Source organism: Ictalurus punctatus, chromosome 24 (genome assembly GCF_001660625.3).
Source record: "Ictalurus punctatus breed USDA103 chromosome 24, Coco_2.0, whole genome shotgun sequence".
In the NCBI taxonomy this organism is placed as follows: Eukaryota; Metazoa; Chordata; class Actinopteri; order Siluriformes; family Ictaluridae; genus Ictalurus; species Ictalurus punctatus.
The window spans coordinates 22,137,284-22,162,815 of NC_030439.2; the positions used below are offsets into that span (position 1 = coordinate 22,137,284).

Genomic DNA, 25,532 nt, shown 5'->3' on the forward strand with positions numbered 1-25,532 from the left:
GTTCCCAGTTATGTCTCCATGAAACACAACAAACTGGCAACAAACTCATGAGTGCTGCATTCTCATCTGATTTGTTGGTCAGCGATTTTGCATTCCTCATAACAAATAATGGAAGACAAGGTTTGAGTATCCTGGAACACATATAAACAATAAAAAACAGAATTATAGAAGGTGAAAAAAAGTTAAGGACAGTTAAATCCTGCAGGAGCTGCTGTGACTGGCTGCCGTTCACATCCGCGCCTAAATAAATTTTTTTATACATCACACTCGGATTATGCGGGCATGCCACAAATACAAAATACTCCATCTACGCTCTGAGGCCTGCCGCACTAATCAAATACATGTATTGTTATCCCCCTGTGCATTGCTTATCTGTATGTTGTGTCTTAGGTGAACAACCGTTCTTGCAGTCCACCAGCCCAGTGAATTCTGAATAAAATTACATATTACTCATACTAGGTCTACATTATTTCACAAAACTTTATTATTACAAAATCACTGCTATTTCAGTCAATTAAAATCACAGTGTATTTTATAACATATCTGACTTTGTGATATGCAATCCTGATGAGGATATTTTTTACATACAAAATAACATTCTGTTCTTTTTATATTTATTTAATTTTAATTTCAGCAGTACAGTCCAAATGAGGATGATTTCACTTTTTCTGGCCTTTATGTTTGTTAAGCCAAGCCTTATTGGTAATAAATGTAATATTATTGCAAACATGTAATACAGAAATTTTGCTTAATTAAATTCTGAAAACTGCCACTAATAATAATAATAATAATTACTATTATTATTATTATTATTATTATTATTATTATTATTATTATTATTATTATTATTATATAGTATTTCAAAGCAAAATAATCTACACCTAAAAATAAACCTCAGCCCTCTTCTTCCAGGAAATCAACCTCTTGATGCTTTTCAAAATCTCCTGCAGTTTTAATCCATATATTATGGGATTGAATAAAGGAGGAATGAGTAAATATTCAACTGACAGTATTATGGTAATAATGTGGGGAATTTGATTTGATTCTAGTCTGTTATTTATAATTTCAAAACAAATGTTGACAGAAAAATTGATGAAAATGAGCAGATGTGGTAAACAGGTCTGTAGAGCTTTTCTTCTGAAATCTTTCGAATTCTTTAAACACACAGCAAGTATCCTCATGTACGAGTAGATTATGAAGATCACTGGAGGAAATACAGCAATGCTGAAAATAGCAAGTCCAAAAAGGTTAATAACAGATGTTCCTGTACAAATTAATTTGATAATCGAATAACTATCGCAGTATATTCTATTCATTTTAAATTTACACAATGGAAGCTGGGATACTAGTATGTATCCTATACTCATTGCACAACAAGGTAAAAACCATGAAAAACATATGAGCTTTCTGACAGTGGGCATTTTTACAATATTTGAATAATGTAAAGGTTTACAGATAGACACATATCGGTCATAGGCCATAGCTGATAGCAGCATGAATTCTGATGCAGCATATGTATAAACACAAACAGCCTGAAATAAACAGCCATGGTAAGAACTGACTTGTTTTTCAGAAAGTAAATCAGTGAGCAGCTTAGGATAAAGAGCAGTTGCTCCAAAGAGAGCATTGCAAAGCAGAGCAGCAATGAAAATGTACATGGGCTCATGGAGACGTTTGTTCATGAATATGACAAAAATTACAGCAGTATTAAATACAATGATTGATATGTACACTGTGAAAGTAATTAAGAAATAAAAATATCTGTAAGTCTGTAAATCCACATGTCCATTAAATGTTAAATACGTAATATTAGTAAAATCCATCAATTACAAACAAAATCCATCATAGTTTAGATGAAGAAATTTTACAACTGTGGTGAGAAAATGTTCAGTATATATTTATACTATCTCGTCTGGCCACATATTCCTTAGTGACTTTCTGCCAGTGACTTGCATAAAAGTCCCACCCTCTTTCCTGACTACTACTAGTACTACTACTACTACTAATACTACTACTACTAATAATAATAAATATAGCCCTACGATGGACTGGCACCCTGTCCAGGGTGTACCCCGCCTTGTGTCTGATGCTCCCTGGGATAGGCTCCAGGTTCCCCGTGACCTGGAAGAAAGAGTAAGTGGTAGAAGATGGATGGATAATAAATATAGCTACAAGCAGCAATACCAGGGTCAAGCTAATAATCGGCACCATGAGCAGCAAAAGAAGCTTTGTGACATGTTTTTGGTTAGTGTCTGGTTAACAGTGTATGAGGAGTTAGAAAAAGTAAACTGTCAGTTTAAAAAACATTTATTTTAAAAATAGCTAAAAATAGCTACTTCTTAGAAATTTTGTCCAGTATGTGGTGCTGTTCTAACACCGCTCTGGTAGCATCTGGACATGACGGTTGTCATGCCGGAAAGTGAGTTATAAGCCAAAAAATGCCATTTTTAGGCTTTCTCCTGACCAGTAGGTTGCAGTGTTCCGAAGCTCTGCAAGCAACCTCAGGGCCTAATGATGATGACAACTACCAAGTTTCCCTCAAAGCGTTGCAGAGATACAACCTCAAGTTCAATTTTGCAAATTCTTCAAATTTGTTGATGCACCACGTAAGGTCACTAGTGCCTCTAGATGATGCAGGCAAATTTTCATGTAAATCGGACAAAGGGTCTAGGAGGATTCGAAAAAGAAGATTTTCAAAACATTTAAAAATAGCGGACAGCAAGTTTCCTCGACTATGAGATAATTGGTATCATTGTTCTCGGAATGAACCACAAAATCTATCAAGATCAGTCTCATGACAGTAGGCAAAAGGAGTCAAAGCTATTAGCATTTTTATAAATAGCATTATAATTTTTGACACAGGTGGTGCTGTCCAAAACATATTGAGTCCCTTCAGAGCATCGGGCCAAAGACACATACCAAGTTTTGTAATGATACACTGATATAAAATGATGTCTAACATAAAATACAGCACTTTATGACTAACATAAAAATGGCCGCCATAGTAATTTTTCATATGTTTGGGCTCCGTATACCTCTTGATTCTAATGAGACTAATTTGATTATTTTATGACAAATTCTTCAGAGGTTATTAGCAAAAAATTTTTTTTTCATATCTCATGACCACCAGTCGGCACTGTTCTGAAATTGAGCAGGTACCCTCAAGTCATGATGGATATGACATAAAAAAGTTTGGTATGCATACACTAAAGCGTTATGGAGATATAACATCACATACAATTTGGTATTCTCACCATCAAATTTGTTGAAGCGCCATTCGAAAACGGAATGGTTTCACAAAATTCTGTGAAAACTTTTTTTTGTTAAGGCTTCCTGTATGGCAGTGGCTACTCCAGCTCTTGATAACAATGTGTGATTTATGTTAAATATATTGTTTACTCCAACACAGTCAAATACGAGACTAGTCTATAATCGTATTACTTTGCTCAAACTTCATGTATCAAACTTATGCAGTAGCCTATGCAGCAATATACTGGTCTTGGACCCCAAAACACTTTGTGAACTGGGGATTCTACACAGACATGATACTCAGGCCTCTACATCAATGGATTCTCCTACCATCACGGTCTGACACAGGGAGCAACATAAGCAGTGTGAGAGACCACGTAAACTTGGCACTCAGGCAGGTATCAGGATTAGACTATAAGCTAACCCATTCAGACCAGCACTTCCAACTGTTCTGCTGTCTAACGTCCGATCCCTGGAAAGCAAAATGGACTATTTGAGACTGGATTTAACTACCCAACGACTGTTGTGCCTTTATCTTTACCGAAAAATGGGTAAAACCCACTGCTCCTGAGAACACCATTCATCTGGATGGGTTAACAACAGACAGGAGAGGAGCGGACAGGAGCCATGCTCTCAGCGGTAAATCTCGGGGAGGGGGTGTATGTATTTTCACAAATAACAACCAGTGCAAAAACATTAAATCGTCTCAAGGTTCTGCTCGGAAGATATAGAGTTTCTGACTGTAAAATGTCAACCACACTACTTGCCAAGGGAAATCACAGCTATTAGGATCACAGCTCTGACTATCAGCCACCACTAATCAGTCTCATGTGCAATGGGCCAATGGTATAAAGTTTGCTGCTGCTGCCATAAGCCCCAACAGTCTCTCGTAGAGACTGGAGGGGATGCCCAGACCTTACTTTATCATGCTCACTGTTGGTAAGATTGCCCCTATGCATGTTGGGGATAGACATGTGCTGATAGTATTCAAATTCCATATAATCCCTAGAAAAGTTGTCCTCTGCCTTGGAGAAAGCATACTTTTCTTGAGGTTCAACCTGAGCCCCAAATTGAACTCTGAACTGAGCTCTGAACTGGACCTAGCAACCCTTTTCTATGGTAGACAGAATCCATGGACACATTTGGCAGTAGTTTCCATGCTGTCAGATGGGCTTTTAGTGATGTTAACTTTTCTACACTCTATTGGATGGAAAGCATCAGATTTTTATTGCCCTGTGACAACTCGCTGACCAGAGAACACTGAAAACTTGGGACAGCCTTGGCTAAGAGAAGCCCTACAGTAGTACTGGGGGCTAACTGCCCTAACAACCTCATGTTTCCTGATATGTCCCTCTGCGGCCCCTCAGGACCACTCCTTCTTTGTCCGCTTGGCCTGTATGATCATTCTCAGTTCTGGACTATTTGCAAGCTGTGACTGTGGCTGGTAGGTTCCCCTGGCTCTTTGCGGGGGGTGTGGCAGACCACCACACTTGCCTTCTGTGCCTCCCTTGCACTAGCACTGGTGTGACACAAGGGGGAAGGAACTGGTTGAATGTCGCCGTATGTCAAGCTCACTCAGCGGGTCTGCTTAGTAGGCCTACAACACTGCCATTGTATGCAGTGACCCACAGGCAAGATACATTACTGCATAGGCCTTGCCCACCAACACCAAGGTGGCCTTTCATGGCTTGGATGTCAAAGCCAGGCCCCATAAATTATCTGCCGTGGAGGGAGAGAGGTAGCCTTCAAGTGCCGCCTTGATCTTTGGCATTGCTAAATAGCCATGCTGCTCATTCCCCACGATGGCCAAATAATCTTGCGGGGTTATAAATATGGCTTATGCATGCATTTCCCCAGAATTGTGATATTTTGTCATGTATTTCTGTGGAAAAAAGGGAGGTTTTCTGCAGTGTGAGGGTGATTCATTTTTACTGGTGAGAAAAAAGCACATCCAGCCTTAGTAATCACTTCAAGCAGCTTTTATATGCTTGTGAGCTGCTCTCAACTTTAGGGAGGGGGTTTTGGCTTTCCAAAGCGGAGGAGTCACGACACGAGCTCCAAAATCAGGTGGAGAGCCGCACCTGGAAGACAGAGCAAGAGATAGAGCAACACTCTTCTCGGGCTCCTCTTCCAGATCCCTATGACATCCCCAGAACCTGAACCAGCTAGCTGCCTTGGCAGCAGCTGACTCAGATCCGCAAGGCTCGGGAACCCAACTCCCGTCATCCGAGAAGAGAGCGAGTTGCGAGTGGAGCTGCCTAATTGTAAGGCATTTACAATGTGCACAGTCAGAACTCTCAAGGGCTGCCCTGGCGTGCCCTGACACTTCACACAGAAAGCGTGTCCATCCTCCCCGTGATGAAACGGGAGCAAGGCGTAACACACTTCCTGAATTTTCTCTCACTCAAACATTTCCCTCTCTCTTTCCTTTTTGTAAGGGACAGAAAATTAAAGAGATTTTTTTTGTTTTGAAAAGATAGAGAGGAAATGAGTCTTTTTGCGAGCATTACACAAACGATTTACATGTAGTTTTTTATATCACACAATGCACTTAACTGCCACATCACCTGATCAGGGCAGGCCTATAAATAGGCATGATGTTACTCAAGGATTAGATGCCGGTCACATGCAAGGGTGCTTCCGACAGCGTGGAGCTCACTCAACATTGAGTTCCCTTTGAAAGGGAACAGAAGCAAGTGCTTGACGCTTCGAAAAAATTACCAGACAGTTTCCTTATAAAAGTGCACAAAAAGTGTATGTGAGACTATTGATCCATTTTTAAGGGTTAAGGGTTGTTGAATTTGTTTAGTTTAATAGTGTTGACTGCACCCTTTAGTAGTTTTTTTAATTTTTTTTTTTTATATATATACTCCTATGCTTTTTTGCGAAGTACATGTGTGGGAAAACTTTATGTATGTAAACTGAACAACGGAATCCACATTGATATTTAAATAAAATAAAATACACTTTTCAAAACAAAATTCACCAGTTTTATTTCTTCCTACAATATAAAATATTTTACGACAATAACAAATAAAATGTATTTTGATAAGTCTTCAGTTTAAAATTTAATACTGACTAACTAATGTATTTTTTTATTAAAATGCTGTTGTCAGATTCTATGTAATTTCCTTAGTGTGATATAAAAATAGCTTTTAATTGTACTAGTAATGTTAACACATAATCTGTCCATGAACTAAAATGGCAAATGTGAAATCTGTTCTCATTATAGAAACTTCACAAAATCACAAAAAGTTTATTATTACAAAATCACTGCTATTTCAGTCAATTAAAATCACAGTTTATTTTATAACATATCTGACTTTGTGATATGCAATTCACATTTTTTACATATGAAATAACATTCTGGTCTTTTTATTTATTTATTTTTAATTTCAGCATTACAGTCCAAATAAGGATGATTTCACTTTTTCTGGCCTTTATGTTTAGTAAGCCTTATTGGTAATAAATGTAATATTATTGCAAGCATGTAATATAGAAATTTTGCTTCATTAAATTCTGAAAACTGCCACTAATAATAATAATAATAATAATAATAATAATAATAATAATAATAATAATAATAATATAGTATTTCAAAGCAAAACAATCTACACCTAAAAATAAACCTCAGCCCTCTTCTTCCATAAAATCAATCTCTTGATGCTTTTCAAAATCTCCTGCAGTTTTAATCCATATATTATGGGATTGAATAAAGGAGGAATGAGTAAATATTCAACTGACAGGATTATGGCAATAATGTGGGGAATTTGCTTTGATTCAAGTCTTGAATTTATCATTTCAAAACACATGTTAACAGAAAAATTTATGAAAATGATCAGATGTGGTAAACAGGTCTGTAGAGCTTTTCTTCTGAAATCTTTCGAATTCTTTAAACACACAGCGAGTATCCTCATGTACGAGTAGATTATGAAGATCACTGGAGGAAATATAGCAATGCTGAAAATAGCAAGTCCAAAAAGGTTATTAACAGAAGTTCCTGTACAACTTAATTTGACAATTGAGTAACCATCACAGTATATTCTATTCATTTTAAATTTGCACAATGGAAGCTGGGATAGTAGTAGAGCTGCTATACCAATTGCACAACAAGGTAAAAACCATGAAAAACATATGAGCTTTCTGACAGTGGGCATTTTTACAATATTTGAATAATGTAAAGGTTTACAGATAGACACATAACGGTCATAGGCCATAGCTGATAGCAGCATGAATTCTGATGCAGCATATGTATAAACACAAAAAGCCTGAAATGAACAGCCGTGGTAAGAACTGACTTGTTTTTCAGAAAGTAAATCAATGAGCAGTTTAGGATAAAGAGCAGTCGCTCCAAAGAGAGCATTACAAAGCAAAGCAGCAATGAAAATGTACATGGGCTCATGGAGACGTTTGTTCATGAATATGACAAAAATTACAGCAGTATTAAATACAATGATTGATATGTACACTGTGAGAGTAATTAAGAAATAAAAATATCTGTAAGTCTGTAAATCCACATGTCCATTAAGCGTTAAATACGTAACATTAGTAAAATCCATCAATTACAAACAAAATCCATCATAGTTTAGATGAAGAAATTTTACAACTGTGGTGAGAAAATGTTCAGTACATATTTATACTATCTCGTCTGGCCACATATTCCTTAGTGACTTTCTGCCTTTAACTTGCATAAAACTCCCACCCTCTTTCCTGACTACTACTAGTACTACTATTGCTATTACTACTATTATTATTAATAATAATAATAATAATAATAATAATAATAATAATAATATCATCTACGAGCAACAATACTGGGGTCAAGCTAATAATCGGTACCATAAGCAGCAAAAGAAGCTTTGTGACATGTTTTTGGTTAGAATCCATTGAACAGTGAATGAGGAGTTAGAAAAAGTAAACTTTCAGTGATATATATATATATATTTTATTAGTTTTTTTTTTTTTTAAATAGCTACTTCTTAGAAATTTTGTCCAGTATGTGGTGCTGTTCTAACACCACTCAGGTAGGATCTGGACATGATGGTTGTCATGCAGGAAAATGTTCCAGTGGCTTTTTTGGCTTTCTCCTGACCAGTAGGGGGCAGTGTGCCAAATCTCTGCAGGTAGCCTCAGGGCCTAATGATGATGACACCTACCAAGTTTCCCTCAAAGCGTTGCAGAGATTTAGCATCAAGTTCAGTGTTGCACATTCATTCTTCATAGGTAGATTTCTGATATGAACTATGATTTGTGTGATGCATATTATATATTGTTTAGGTATTGTCTATGTCTGTTACCTTTTGCTGCAAAACTAAGGGGGACAAAAAAAGTAAACAACAAACAATAACGACAACAGGAACACAAAGTTTCACCTGTTTTTCATCTCTATCCCATGACTTCCCAAGAAACAACTGAGGAGTCCATCCTGCCACAGTCATGTTTCATAGGAGTTCTGACCTGGAGAAATAGAGATCACTGACATCCCAGCACAGTGGGTGCCCAGTCTATTTCCTGCCAGCAAGACATGTGGCAGAACCTTTTGGAGATAAACTTATCACATCATCACATACTACCTTGGCAACTGGACACCTGGGAACCCATAAAAGCCACCAGCTCCTGCAATGTATGTGCTGGTGTCCCAACATGCTTCCTGAGAAAGCATGGGGAACGAGGAACATTCCCTCGTTACAGCAGCTCAGTTACACAAAAAACAGATAGGAAAGAATACACATTAAATAGGAATAGAATTTAAATAAAGTATATATATATATATATATATATATATATATATATATATATATATATATATATATATATTTATATATATATATATATATATATATATATATATATATATATATATATATATATGCACACACACACACACACAATAGGAATAGAAAAATAAGAATTAGAGTAGTAAAAATATAATAATAATGGTAATATGTACACTATGGACACCTCAATGTATGAGCAGATGAATTCAAATTTGAATATATACAGATGTGTATCACCTTGTTTATATACATGAGTGGATAAATGGATTATTGTGCAGTTAACAAAAGAGGAGTGAGCAACTAATAATAATAATGTGTGGGTTGATGATGCAAAAAAACAGCTAGCATGTGACGAAGGGAAGTGTAGCTCCTTCCAACCAGTGCCACCATTCCTCTAGGGCTAATTTAACGGCCAAGAGTTATCGATTGCCCACGTCATAGTTTCTTTCGGTGGGTGAGAGCTTATGTGAAAAGAAAGCTACAGGATGGAGTTTTGGCCTTTCTCCGTAGCATCGCGAGAGAACCGCTCCTACACCTGTCTCAGAGGCGTCGTCCTCCACGACGAATGGTCTAGACGGGTCTGGGTGTTTGATAATGGGGGCGGTTGTAAAGGCCTTCTTGAACTGATCAAGTGCGGCTTGGGGAGCTGGGTTCCAGGGCAGGCGTCCTGGTTTACCTTTCAGCAAGGATGTCAAAGGATTGGCTATGGACCTAAAATTCCGGATGAATCGTCTGTAAAAGTTTGCAAAACCCTGAAACATCTGTAACTCCTTCACTGTTGTGGGTGTAGGCCAGTTCTCCACTGCTTTGACTTTTTTCGTGATCCATGGTAACCCCTTCAGGGCTAATGATGTATCCAAGAAATGAAATAGTGTCCATATGAAATTCACACTTTTCAGCTTTGACATACAACTGGTGTTGGAGTAATCGTTGCAGAACCTGACAGACATGGTGAGTGTGTTCTTCCTTGGAATTGGAGTAGATCAAGATGTCATCGAAGTACATGATTACATGACGTCCCAGCATGTCCCTTAAGACGTCGTTGATGAGACATTGGAAGAGTGAGGGAGCGTTAGAAAGCCTGTACGGCATGACCAAATATTTGTAGTGCCCGGACGAGGTGCTGAACCCCGCTTTCCACTCATCCCCCTCTCTGATCCGGATTAAGTTGTAAACGCTGCATAGATCCAACTTGGTGAAAATGGTAGCAGCTGTTCTAGAGCGATGGGTACTAACGGTAGTGGATAGCGGTACTTGACGGAGCATTGGTTTAAGCCCCGATAGTCTATGCATGGTCGTAACCCTCCTCCTTTCTTCCCCACAAAGAAAAATCCGGCAGATGCTGGGGATGTTGAGGATTGTAAGTAACCTTGGTGTAATGCTTCTTGAATGTGTATTCTTCTATGGCTGTCTGCTCAGTCTGCGTTAGTGGGTAAACTCTTCCCCGGGGTGGTGTCGTGCCTGGGAGCAAATCAATGGCGCAGTCTTAGGGCCGATGAGGTGGTAATCCACTAGCCCTTTCTTTACTAAACGCTTCGCTGAGGTCCTGGTATTCAATGGGAATATGAACGGTGGTCGTAGTATTAGGGCTCTTTATGGTCGTGGTTGCTAACCTGATCACAGGTGTCGGGAGACAGTGCTTGATGCAATGAGGGGACCAGTGTATTATCTCCTTTTGAGTCCAAGAAATTCTCAGGTTATGGTGTTCTAGCCAAGGAAGGCCTAGGACCACTGGATGTCGAGCAGACACAGTGACATGGAAACTCATACTCTCCTGATAGAGGGCGCTGGTGCGGAGGTTGACTGGTTCAGTGCAGTGTGTAATGAACCCCCTCCTAATGGGGGCTCCAGAGATAGCTTGAATTCGGCGTGGGGTGATTAGTGGGCAGACAGGGATGCTGTGCTGCTGTATGGTGGTTTGGTCAATGAAATGCCCCGCCACTCCTGAGTCAATCATCGCTTCTAAAACACAAGACAGCCCTGAGTACTCTAATGTGACTAGCATAACAAATGCAGATTGAAACAAGCTCTGGGCTGCTACACCCAAACTCACCCTTGGCTGATACTGCTTAGTGGTTGCGCTCTCTCCTGGTGCATGGCGTTGCTTAAGAGGGCATTGTTGAATGAAGTGCCTTTCTTCGCTCCAGTAAAAACAGCGATGTAAACAGCGGCAGGATGTATACGTAGGCAAAGGGGTGATCAAAGTTCGTAGTCGTAAGGCAGGCAGAGGTCAGGCGATCGGCGAACAACACAATAGGGGTAAGGCAGAATATGTAGTCGGAACGGAAGATAAGGTCATTGAAACTAAGCGAACAAACACGGGGAATCAATGGCTTGGAAAATGACAGAGAACAAGTCTACTGAATGTATAATTCGCAATGACATTGTGTTCTAACAGTCTCTATATACTGTGGTGTGAGTGTGTGTGAGATTGGTGACAGGTGTGTGTGATCAGAACTCCGGGGAAGGTGAGCGCATGCGTGTGTAACAGGTGTGTGTTGCTTCTTGGGAAATTGAGTCATGGCTGGGCTGGGATATGACACCCTGGAGTCGCAAGGTAGCCAGAGCTGCATTCATGCACTTTGTGAAGGTGCGAGGGGATAAAGCTAGCCTGAAGGGAAGAACCCGAAATTGGTATGTGTTGTCTCCAAACGCAAACCTCAGGAACTTCCTGTGGCTGGGCGATATTCCTATGTGGAAATATGCATCTTTCAGATCTATTGTCACAAACCAGTCCTCGAACTGAATCTGTGGCACGATAAGTTTGAGTGTCAGCATCTTGAACCTGTATGTCCGAAGAGTACGGTTCAGATGACGCAGATCTAAAATTGGCCGCATACTCAAAACTTTTTTGCAGACCAGGAAATAACGGCTGTAAGAACCTCCCTCTCTTAGGGAACGGGGTACATGTTCTATGGCCCCTTTGTCCAAAAGGGAACTTACTTCTTGTGCTAACGTTGGGCTCTAGTCTGTGCTGATTACTGTGGTGAGCACACGTATGAACCGGGGGGGGGGGGGGGGGGGGGTGGGGGATGGGGGCTCAAGACAACAGGGAAGGAATTGGCTTTTTTGAATGCCGCCATATGTCAAGCTCACTCAGCAGGTCTGCTTGGTAGGCCTGCAACACTGTCATTGTCTGTAGTGACCCACAAGCAAGACTACTACTGCATAGGCTTGCCCACCAATTCCACGGTGACCTTACATGGTGGTTTGGATGGCAAAGCCAGCCCCCCTAATTACTTGCCATCAATGGAGAGAGGTAGCTTCCAAGCACCTCCTCCGCCTTCAGCATAGCTTCAGCATGTAACTGTTGTCACCTTCTCACCAATTTGCTTGGCGATGGTCTTGTAGCCCATTCCAGACTTGTGTAGAGTCTTGTCCCTGACATCCTTGGAGAGCTCTTGGCCATGGTGGAGAGTTTGGAATCTGATTGATTGATTGCTTCTGTGGACAGGTGTCTTTTATACAGGTAACAAGCTGAGATTAGGAGCACTCCCTTTAAGAGTGTGCTCCTAATCTCAGCTCGTTACCTGTATAAAAGACACCTGGGAGCCAGAAATCTTTCTGATTGAGAGGGGGTCCAATACTTATTTCCCTCATTAAAATGCAAATCAATTTATAACATTTTTGACGTGCGTATTTCTGGATTTTCTTGTTGTTATTTTGTCTCTCACTGTTCAAATAAACCTACCATTACAATTATAGACTGATCATTTCTTTGTCAGTGGGCAAACGTGCAAAATCAGCAGGGGATCAGCAGGGGACTTCTTTTCCTCACTGTATATATATATATATATATATATATATATATATATATATATATATATATATATATATATATATATATATATATATATATATATGGTTAAAAATAAGACCTGCATTGATATTAGATTCATATGAGCTGGATCAAAGTGCCTTCCATATCATGTAAAAGTATAACACAAGGATTAAAAAAAAAAAAAGATCATGGTCTGCAAACAACAGGCATTAGAAATTCCCCTTACATTAAATTCCCAGGAGACCGTTTCCTCATCCAAGTGTCGCATGGTGTGATAAATGACAGATAAACATGTTTGTTAGAGACTCAGGGCACTTGTCCAGTGTGAGGGACTTCAGTCCATTAATCTCTCTGGGAGCTTGGGCCAATTTCCCCTGAGCTCTAATTACAGCACGTTAACACTGTCACTGCCTCATTTCTAGGTTCAGTTAGTTAAAAATAGTAGTGTTTCCATGCCCTGTTTAAGTTCATGTTTCTTGTTTTAGCTCTGTTTATGTTTAGACCTTGTTTCCTGCCTCATAGTACCTTGACTTTAATGTAAAGACTTTACTCCTGCGCTTACTTCCTGTTTGAGTCTTGTTTCGTAACAATGATTATGAATAATGCCGTTTTAATTTGAAACGGTTATAGATATTGTTATATTATCGACACACTTATCTTTTGATGTTTTTTTTGTTTATATATTTATTTATTATTAAACTTGACATACACTAGATGGCCAAAAGTATGTGGACACCTGACCATCTCTCTCTCTCTTTCACACACACACACACACACAAACACGGGCACAAATCCCCACAGCCACAAAATTCACACTTTCCACATCTCCACATTCCAGAATCTAATAGAAAGCTGTTCATGGAGAGAGGAGGTTATTATAAGAACAAAGAGGTAGAACAACTCCATATAAGTGCCCACAGTTTTGAAATGGGTACATATAGGTGTGATGGTCAGGAGTTCACATACTTTTGGTCATATAATCTATCTATTTAATGAATGTTTTGGTAAATGAAAGGTTGGAACATCCAAATAATTTGGCAATAAATATTTTAACCTTCTGTAAACTTTATGTAAAACATTTATTTCTTTTACACACTATGATGCCTGAGACTAGTTCGTTACATTGTGATGGTTGTTCATTATAATGTTTATAAGATTTAATGTCAGGTAATGTTTCAGAATTAATTTATTATTTGTTGATTAGTTAGGGGTACACGCACACGTGCACAAAAATATCCCACTGTGCTGTTGTTTAATGGTTTCTTTTAAAGGATTTGTGTAAAGATAATGACTTATTCCAACTTGCTGATAATAATAATAATAATAATAATAATAATAATAATAATAGTTAAATTCATGCAGTTATGTATACAGAGATGCAGCTTTTAGAATTAACATTAAATGAACATGTATACGTGTGTATGTGTGTGTATACAGCATGTACATATGGCATCCAACTACACTTTCCCGACTCTTATTCCTGCCTGTCCTGCTATGTTTTCACATTGCCTGACCATTGCCTATTCTACGACTTTGTCTCACATTTTGGATCTTGTTGGACACGTTCCGAATAAAGCTGTTGTGTAAGTGCACTTGCATCTATATCTGCTGCCTGACAGAATACTTCATCTTCAAATGGATACAGCATGTAATATGGAGTGCTGTCAGGTGTTGGTGGCACAGGGTCACCTCATTGAAGAGCAATAGCAGCAGATAGCCACACTTAGTGCATAGCTAGCACAGCTCCATGCCTCTGAGCCAGCTCCACTAGCTGCCATGGTGGCGACATCTATCTCATTCGCTCATTGCAAGTCCAGGTAAATATGCAGGCAGTCATTCCCACAGGCTGCAAAGGGTTCATGCTCTAGTGTTCACGCTATTTCTCGTGTCAAGAATAATAAAAGGGAACCCATCCTCATCTGGGTAACAATGAATAGTGTGAAAGTAAGAGGAAGTTAATTTTGGTTTTTATATGAAGTCTGTTCCCTTTCAAAGGGAACTTCGACGTTGCATTTAGCATAACAGTTTGGGAACGGCTCGCTCTCTTCTCTTCTGAAGTAAGTTGGGTTTCAGAACCTCGTGGATCTGGGTCATGGGGTTCTTGTATGGATTTGGAAGAGGAACCAGAGACGAGCGGTGTTCTATCTGTTGCTCTGTCTTCTGGGTCCGGTTCTCCGCCTGACTTTAGAGCTCGTGTCTGCTCTTTATCCTAAATTGCTCATTGATTTTTTGTCTGAAATTCAGATCATCTCCTATGAAGCATGTATATTTAATTCATTTTTTATTTACACATATGCCATATCAGAGTTCACACTGTTATCAGCTATGGCCTATGACAGATATGTGTCCATCTGTAAACCATTACTGGTACAAAAATCTGGTTATTCCTCCTCTACTCAATCCAATAATATATGGACTTAAAATGCAGAAGATTTTTAATTGTATCAAAAAACTGATTTGGAAAGTGAGACAAATGCTATTTTTAAGTTCAAGATAAGTTTCAATTTTGTATGCTCTAAACTACATTTTAAACAAAATTATTGGAGTGTGTTGAAATGCATGTTTAGTTTCTAATGTTCACTGAATTATGAACAGTTATGAACAGCATGTACTAATAATTTTTATTACATCTTTATCAAGACAAAATAATTAGTTATTAATTTATAACTGTGGAAGATCTGTTTGACAGTGTGGATAACAATGGTTAACAATTTGGATTTCCTTTATTTCTGTAATGTTTTGACTTATTAGCAATTAAATTATTTGTTTATATTGCTCACTTTCTAGGAAAGTGAGAGAACTGTTAACTTTAAGAAATTGCCTTCACTGTAATTCCCCTAAATATTTTATATAATCTTTGACACCTATTTGTTTTCTGTAGTTAATGTAATGTCTGAGTTTCCATGTGTCCTGGATTCTTCTGTCTAACATTATGATACAACATGACAAGTAAATGTGATCAGTGACAAATAACTAGATTGAACTATTTTATTATGTAACATTATGGAGGATTGTTACTTCCTTTGCAAAACACCCATTTGAAAGACCACACTAATATGAATAAAGTAGGAATTGTCATCTACTGTGTATACATATACACAGACACACACACACACACAAAACACTGTTTATCAAAAAAAAATGTTTTTCTTTATTTAAATAAGATTTTGTGGTTTCTGGCAAAGCGCTTGTGAAACGTTTGGTGATTACCAGTGAACGTAAGGAATGATAGTATACTTCCTTTTTCTCCACTGTGAAATATTTTCTATATTTTTGGTTCCAGATATTTGGTCCTACTTGCAGCTCTGTCAACAATGCTGTGTGAATTCACAAGAAGCTGTAATTTTCTCCATACAAATGTAATTTCTTCATCTGTAACTTGGAGGAACTTCCTGATGTAGCTGATTGTGTACACTAGTTATATGTGCCATAAGTTATATGTATATGTTTGTCATTTTGAATTGTCGGATTTACATTAAAATACTTTTCACATTGAGGAAATTATTTCTCTCGGATTACTTGTTGAAAAGATCTGTCTATTTTTAGATAGTTTCCTTTTGTAAGTTCCTCTTACATCTTTTTTGGGCCTACTTCATGATGATTTCAGTGTTTTGAGGTCACAGGAATCAAAATATTCAGCTGTATTAAAAACATTTCAGTTGCATGAACTCTAAGGGGGTTTAATTATGAGCATTGCATTATTGTGCTGTAATGAGAGCTTGGGGGGATTCCCAAACTCCCCATGAGATTAACGGCCTGAAGCTGGACGACTGCATGAGTATATAATGGAAATAATAAAGTCATTTTTATGAGAATAATAAAGTCATTTTATTATATGAGAATAATAGTCGTTTCTATCCTATTGTTTATCACATGGACAATGTATGAAAAGAGAAAATGCTATGCATCAACACAATAATAATATATTTTTTAAACATCACAGTGATGCACACACTAAAGATTTAATCTAACAAGAAATGTACTGCAAAAATAAAATTATTATCTCCTTATGTGTACAGTATGTGGAGGGCCATGTGTGTATTCAGAGCACAGTGTATATGGAGCGCAGTGTGTATTTGGAATGCAGTGTGTGTATATACAGAGCACAGTGTATATGGGGCTCAGTGCATGTATTCAGCATAATCACTGAGAAGTGTAAACTTATTATAATCTCTTTTATCACCATATATAAGTAGAAAAAGTATGTTTGGAATGTAGACCATCCAAACACATTTTTCTACTTGTGTAATAATAATTAATATTTACCGTGATCATTAACTCTATAACAAACCCACAAGCTGGAGATGTTCTTTGTAGTAATTAGAGATAGAACTATCGATTATCTTGGTTTTAAATATTCTACTGTAGTATAATAAGCCAAATATGAAAATAATGTATAAATATTCTTATTTCTTATTTATATAAAAATATCTTATTAAATCTAAATGAAATCTTAAAACATACATATTGAAGATTGGCTCTGTTTACTGCAGAATGTATTGTATTGTACCAAATTAGCTATGCTAAACAAGGCAGACTGAAAAGACACCAACATAACAAACATGCACTGACAGGAGTGATGATAGTTAGGTTGTCAGGACCGGAACTGAAACTCGGGTCATTGTCATGAGTCAGATGCTCTATCACTAAGCCACAGGAGAGGGGATGTGTCAAACTGGCCCCTTAAAACGGGACATACCAGTGACCAAGGAGCATAAAGTGCTGTGGGTGTACTCAGCCCACATGATGAACCAGGAGAATGGGTTGTTAGCTACCATGAACTTCATGGTTGCCACCAGATCCTGGTTTAACCTCTCTGCTCAACCCTTGGACTCCGGGTGGAAACCTGAAGATTGACTCCCTGTCATCCCCATCAGTTGACAGAAGGCATGCCAGAAATGAAAGTAGAACTGTGGACCATGGTCAGTAACAATGTCCTGTGGTATACCAGAAACTTGGAATACATGGTTAATAATTCATTTGGTGGTTTCTTTACCTGTGGGTAGCTTAGGCAGGGGAACTGCATGTCCTGGAAAATCTGTCAACAATATCAAGGATGGTGGTGTTACCTTGGAAGTCCTGTGATAAAGTCCATGGACTGGTGTGACCAGGGTTGTTGTGGGATGGGGAGTGTATGAAGCAACCTCTGAGGTGCGTGATGCAGGACTTTCCTTTGGTTGCATCTTGGGCAGGGTGTCACTGAGGTCTTGACATACTCCTTGATGCTTGCCACCAAAACTGTTTCTGGCAGTATTCAAGAGTGCGAAAAGGGAAACTGGAACCTTTACTCTTGGTGATGGCAGAGAATGGGGATGCCACATGACTTGGTATTCAAAGTAGGTGTTAAGGTGGTCTTCCACTCATCCCCTTGCCAGATGTGCACAAGGTGGTAAGCATTATGCAAGTCGAGTTTGGTGAAAATGGAAGCTCTCTGTAGCAACTTGAAAGTGGTGAACAAAAGTAGCAAGGGGTAATGTTTCCAGACTCTGATTTTATTAAGACTTCAGTAATCATTGCATGGACAAAGGCTGCCATCTTTCTTGCCCAAGAAGAATATAGCTGCACCAGTGGGGGAGGTTGAAGGAGGGACAAAACCAGCACCAAGAGCTTCCTTGATATGATCACCCATAGCTGCCTGCTCGAGGTTAGAGAGGGAAAAGATCCTAACTCTAGGGTGACAGCTGCCTGGGAGCAGGTCAGTGGCACAGTTATGAATGAATGCCTTTTATTGTCACCATACACATGTACAATGAAATTAAGAGCCACTCCTTTTTTGTTCCGTGCCAACATGTACATAAAATAAACAAGAAGAATAAACAAGATAAATAAGATAAATAAACAGATAAATAAACAAGATAAACAAGATATTGGGGCGGATGGGGGAGGTACTATGAAATGCAAAGTTTTGAGACAATATATACATATGCTGTGAACTCAGTACATGTATGTGTTTAGAATGGCAATAGCTTTTGGGAAAAACTATTCTTAAATCTATTATATGGACGGTGTGGTGGTAAAGTGAAGGCCATCTGCTTTCTGAAGTTTGCCTTGAGATCATAGTATTGGGTGGGAACTCCAGATAGGTTTGGGGGATCTAGAGACTCGGGAATGGGATCTGGGGAACTCTGGAAGAGCCAGGTAGCATGATAGGTGGGCAGGTAGCATCGGTATACCGGTTGAAATGTGGGTTGTGACCATAGCTTAATTTGAGCCCTTCAAAAATGTATCACACTGGAGCCTTTATATGTGGATCCTCCACATTTGCAGCTAGATGATTAAAGTCTATCCATCCATCCATCCATCCATCCTCAACCGCTTATCCGTAATCGGGTCGCGGGGGTAGCAGCTCCAGCAAGGAACCCCAAACTTCCCTTTCCCGAGCCACATTAAGCAGCTCTGACTGGGGGATCCTGAGGCGTTTCCAGGCCAGTGTGGAAATATAGTCTCTCCACCTAGTCCTGGGTCTTCCCCGAGGTCTTCTCCCGGCTGGACGTGCCTGGAACACCTCCCTAGGGAGGCGCCCAGGGGGCATCCTTACCAGGTGCCCGAACCGCCTCAACTGGCTCCTTTCAATGCAAAGGAGCAGCGGCTCTACTCTGAGTTCCTCTCGGATAGCCAAGCTTCTCACCCTATCTCTAAGGGAGAGGCCAGCCACCCTCCTGAGAAAACCCATTTCGGCCGCTTGTACCCACGATCTAGTTCTTTCGGTCACTACCCAACCTTCATGACCATAGGTGAGTGTAGGAACAAAAATTGCCTGGTAGATCGAGAGTTTTGCCTTCTGGCTCAGCTCTCTTTTCGTCACAACAGTGCGGTAAGCGATGTGCTGCTGCTCCAATTCTCCTGCGCTCCTGCTGCTCCAATTCTCCGGCCAATCTCCCGCTCCACTGTCCCCTCACTCGTGAACAAGACCCCAAGGTACTTGAACTCCTTCACTTGGGTTATGTTCTCATTCCCTACCCGGAGTAGGCACTCCATCGGTTTCCTGCTGAGAGCCATGGCCTCAGATTTAGAGGTGCTAATCCTCATCCCAGCCGCTTTGCACTCGGCTGCAAACCGATCCAGTAAGTGCTGGAGGTCATGGACCAATGATGCCATCAGGACCACATCATCTGCAAAAAGCAGCGATGAGATCCTCAGGTCACCAAACCGCAACCCCTCCCCACCATGACTAAGCCTCGATATCCTGTCGATGAATATCACAAACAGAATTGGTGACAATGCGCAGCCCTGGCGGAGACCAACCCCCACCTGGAACAAGTCCGACTTTTTGCCAAGCATCCGGACACAACTCTCGCTTTGGGCGTACAGTGATTGGATAGCCCTAAAAAGGAAACTTTCACCCCATACTCCCTCAGCACCTCCCACAGTAGACCCCTGGGGACCCGGTCATATGCCTTCTCCAGATCCACAAAACACATGTAGACCAGATGGGCATACTCCCAGGCCCCCTCCAACATCATTGCGAAAGTAAAGAGCTGGTCCGTTGTTCCACGACCAGGACGGAATCCGCATTGTTCCTCCTCAATCTGAGGTTCGACTATTGGCCGAACCCTCCATTCCAGCACCTTGGAGTAGACTTTACCAGGGAGGCTGAGAAGTGTGATACCCCTATAATTGGCACACACTCTCTGGTCCCCCTTTTTAAACAGGGAAACCACCACCCTGGTCTGCCACTCCTTGGACACTGTCCCCGACTTCCACGCAATGTTAGAGGTGTGTCATCCAAGACATCCCCTCCACACCCAGAGCTTTCAGCATTTCTGGATGGATCTCATCAATCCCCGGGGCTTTTCCACTGTGTAGTTGATTGACTACCTCAGTAACCTCCACCACGGAAACTGACGATGATCCCCCTTCAGCCTCCACCTCTGCCTCTACCATAGAGGGTGTGTTAGTCAGATTCAGGAGTTCCTCAAAGTGTTCCTTCCACCGTGCAATTACTTCCTCAGTTGAGGTCAACAGCATCCCATCCTTACTGAACACAGCTTGGATGGTTCCCCATTTCCCCTTCCTGAGGTGGCGGATGGTTTTCCAGAAACACCTTGGTGCCGACCGAAAGTCCTTCTCCATGTCCTCTCAGAAGTTCTCCCACACCATGGTGTCCACCATGGTGTTCGAGGGTTACCGCCCCTTGAGGCACCTAAGACCTTGAGACCACAGCTCTCTGCTGCAGCTTCAGCAATGGAGGCTTTGAATATTGCCCAACCTTCAATGCCCCCAACCTCCACAGGGATGCCAGAAAAATTCTGCCGGAGGTGTGAGTTGAAGATCTCATGGACAGGGGCCTCCTCCAGATGTTCCCAGTTCACCCACACTACCCGTTTGGGCTTTCCAGGTCTGTCCAGAGTCTTCCCCCACCCCTTGATCCAACTTACCACCAGATGGTGATCAGTTAACAGCTCCGTCCCTCTCTTCACCCGAGTGTCCAGAACATGCGGCCTCAGATCAGATGATACGATTACAAAATCGATCATAGACCTTCAGACTAGGGTGCTCTGGTACCACGTACACTTATGAGCCTCCTTATGTTTGAACAAGGTATTTGTTATAGACAGTCCATGACTAGCACAGAAGTCCAATAACAAATGCCTGCTCGGGTTTAGATCAGGGAGGCCATTCCTCCCAATCACACCTCTCCAGTTATCTCCATCATTGCCCACGTGCGCGTTGAAGTGTCCCAGCAGAACTATGGAGTCCCCTAATGGTGCCCCATACAGGACTCTGTTCAGGGTCTCCAAGAAGGCAAAGTACTCTGAACTGGTGTTCGGTGCATATGCACATACAACAGAGTTTTCCCCCCCACAACCCGTAGGCATAAGGAGGCGACCTTCTCGTCCACCGGTGTAAACTCCAACGTAACAGCGCTCAGCCAGGGACTTGTGAGTATCCCCACACCCACCTGGCGCCTCGCACCCTGGTCAACTCCAGAGTAGAATAAACTCCATCCCCTATCCAGGAGTACGGTTCCAGACCCAAGACCGTGCGTAGATGTAAGCCCCACCAGATCTAGCCGGTAGTGCTCCACCTCCCGCACAAGTTCCAGTTCCTTCCCCCACAGAGAGGTGACGTTCCACGTCCCCAGACACAGCCTCTGCCGCCCGAGTGTGGTCCGTCGAGGCCCCTGACCTTCACTGCCACCCATGTAGCGCACCCGACCCCCACGGTTCACCCCATGAGTGGTGGGCCCATAGGATGGAGAGGGGGGTGCCACGTTGCTTTTTCGGGCTTTGTCCCTCTGGGCCTGGCTCCAGATGGGGGCCCGGGGTTTCCTCCAGGCAGAGTAATTCCTCCTCTCTTTATCTTTTCCATGAGGGGTTTTGGAACCATTCTTAGTCTGGCCCCTCCCATGAGACCACTTTGCCTTGAGAGACCCTACCAGGAGTGCAAGGCTCCAGACAACACAGCCCTCAGCTTAATAGGGACACACAAACCTCTCCACCACGATAAGGTGACGGTTCCCGGAGAGATGATTAAAGTCTCATACATCAATATTAGCAAAACAAACAGTTTTAGTTTTTAATTCAGCAAAAGTAAAATAATAATAAGAACTGGAGTACAATCTTACATTACTAGTGCTCAAATATTGCTAATGGTGAAAAAAGAATGCAGTAATCATTAACAGCATTTTTTAAGAACACAAGCAACAACAATGAAAAAACCAACAATGAAAATGACAGTGAAAAAGGCAAGAATCTAAGAGAGTGATTGGCAGCAGGTCATTGAAGGAGCAGTTTGGCAATCATTCCCATGACTAGCAGTGATGATGCTAGCCTTATTGTGGAAGAAGGTGCTAGTAAGTATAGTATAGAGTATACCACAGAAAGCTCCCCTTTTTTCCTGAAGTGCATGACAAAATATCATGCTTCTGGGGGGAAAACCATGCATAAACTGTATTTATAACCCCGTGAGGTCGGATTATTCGGCCATCATGGATAATGAACAGCACGGCTATTTAGCTATGCTGAAGGTGGAAGAGGGGCTTGCGAGCTACATCACTCCATCGACAGATAGTTTAGGGGGGGCGGCTTTGCCATCCAAGCCATGTAAGGCCACCGCGGGATTGGTGGGCAAGGCCTATGCAATAGTGGGTATTGCGTGAGGGTCACTGCAGACAATGGCAGTGTTCCAGGCCTATCAAGCAGACCTGCTGAGTGAGCTTGACATATGGCGGCATTCAGCCAGTTCCTTCCCTGTTGTGTCGAGTTCACCCGGGCATCCACGAGTGGAGCCCGGGCCAGCGCTAGTGCGAGGGAGGCACACAAGGCAAGTACGGCAGCCCGCCAACCCCCACAGACAGCCAGGGGATCCGGGCGGCCACAGTCGTGGCCTGCTACTAGGCCTGATCTGAGAATGGTCATAAAGGCCAAACAGACAAAAGAGGAGCGGTTCTGAGGGGCTGCCGAGGGACATATCAGGGGACATGAGGTTGTTAGGGCAGTTAGCCCCCGGTGCTACTGTAGGGCCTCCCCTAGCCAAGGTTGTCCCAAGTTTTCAGTGTTCTCTGGTCAGCGAGCTGTCATAGGCCAACGAAAATCTGATGCTTTCCCTCCAATAGAATGTGGAAAAGTTAAGTCACTAAAAGACCACCTGGCAGCGTGAAACTTCTGCCAAATGTGTCTCTATGGGTTCTGTCTACTGTAGAAAAGGGTTACTGGGTCCAGTTCAGAGCCTGACCCCCCCTCGGTTCAGAGGTGTGCTCACCTCAGTAGTCAGCACAGAGCAGAGCCCGTTAGCGTAGGAAGTAAGATTCCTCTTCAACAATGGGACCATAGAACATGTACCCCATTCACTGAGGGAGGGAGGTTTTTACAGCCGTTATTTCCTGGTCCGCAAAAAATAGGAGTATGCGGCGAATTTTAGATCTGCGTCATCTGAACTGTACTCTTCGAACATACAGGTTCAAGATGCTGATGCCCAAATTTATCGTTCCACAGATTCAGTTTGAGGACTGGTTTGTGACAATAGATCTAAAAGTGCATATTTCCACATAGAAATATCAGGTTCTTCCCTTCTGGCTAGCTTTATCCCCTCGTACCTTCACAAAGTGCATGGGTGTCATTCTGGCTCTATTGTGACTCCAGTAAGGTCAATCCTATCAACATTGACCAAGGTAAAGCTGGATCTTGGCATCCCCTCCAGTCTCTATGAGAGACTGTTGGAGCTGATGGCAGCAGCAGCCAACGTCATACCATTGGGTCCATTGCACAGGAGACCATTTCAGTGATGGCTAAAAAGTTGGTGCTAGGGTGTGGTCTTAGACATCTGTCCAGCTCACAGTCTCTGGAGTAGCCCTCATCTGGAGTGGCCTATAACCTGATCATTGGTCTAGGGGTATGATTCTTGCTTAGCCCCTTAAACACTTGCGTTCCATTCCGCCGGCAGAATGGAAAACGACTTATCAGACATTTTCAATTAGTATAAACAAATGAATTATTTTATCGCCGCAGTTCTGGTACAAGATTAGTCAGGACACTGGTGGCTTTCTGCGTGCGCAGTTTCATGACTGTGTGCTTAACTGCTGGTGAGCAGGGGGATGGGAAAGGGGCAGAGTTTGAGCTCCCTGCTGGGCAAACGATTCACACCTCTCCACGAAAACATTGAGACAGAGATAAATCGGAGAGCACAACTAAAGCTTTTTTGATAGTAAAACACCGTATACAACTGCCCCAATAAAATTATAACATTTAAACCAAAGATCGGACTTGTATAAAAGTTTATTACCTTACATTACCTACATAGACAAAAATCCAGTTCGCTTGCGGTTTTATAAATCATGCACATTTCCATCGGTATAAAGTTCATCAGCTTCATTCAAGAAAACAAACGCAAAGTTCCATATTTAGTCACAAATGTACTCTTCAAAATTTATTAAGTGTTTTGATATCCCACCCCTCTGGAATTTAGTAATTAGCCATAAACTGAACTGAGACACATTCTAAAAAAGCTAATCTGCTTTGGCTATGCTGAACAACCTGCCTCCTAAATTTTAATTGGGCAGTCTAACTTGATTGACACCCACATGGACCTATTGTAGATACTTCTAGCTTTCAAACAAGCCCAAATTCGACATGATTGACCACTCAGAGGCTGAGAAAATCAAATGGAGACATTTGGTGCCATTTGGAGAGGTTATTTTGTGCCTTTTTTTTTTTTTTTTTTTTTAAATGTTTGCTATTTCTAGGAGTCTGCAATTTTTAAAGGCTTTGTACCTTTTTTATAAGCTTTGTGCCATTTAGAGAGGTTGTATGTCATTTGGAGACGTTTGGTGCCATTTGGAGATGTTTTGTGCCATTTTGGAGAGGTTTTTAACCATGTTTGGATAACCTTGCACACAATTTTAGTGGTTAGAGATAACTTCCTCATATTATGGGTGTTCATGGACAAGTAATTGGGGCATCTTTGAGACCAGGAATGGGGTTGATGTCAACATTTGCTGTGAAGATATAACATTTGTGTTAAAAGTAAATAATTTTTTTTATAATTAAAAAAAAAAATCTGAATATATTACCCCAGGTAGGCTAGGTAAAAGAAGAAATACTTGAAATAACTGCTAATTGTTAAAGTGTTAAGTGTCTACTTTCATATGAGCCATTAACCAATACTGTGGTATGTGATATTACAAAACAAATCAATGCTGAACACAAAAAATGCCATTTTCTGGCTTTCAGAAAAGAGGTTAGGGTGCGAGAGGTCCCAGGTTAAAATCCCAGACGATCCCAATT

The 25,532-nt window shown here is 41.1% G+C and overlaps 1 protein-coding gene across 1 annotated transcript; it reads right to left on the reverse strand.

Annotated features, from left to right (window-relative positions):
• Nucleotides 1-6,866: 6,866 nt before the first annotated feature.
• Nucleotides 6,867-7,808, reverse strand: LOC108256847 (olfactory receptor 6N2-like). The gene is made up of 2 exons (XM_053675220.1): nucleotides 7,372-7,808; nucleotides 6,867-7,209 (listed from the first exon to the last, which is right to left on the reverse strand). Exons 1-2 carry the CDS (start codon nucleotides 7,806-7,808, stop codon nucleotides 6,867-6,869), a joined length of 780 nt encoding a protein of 259 aa, XP_053531195.1.
• Nucleotides 7,809-25,532: the final 17,724 nt, after the last annotated feature.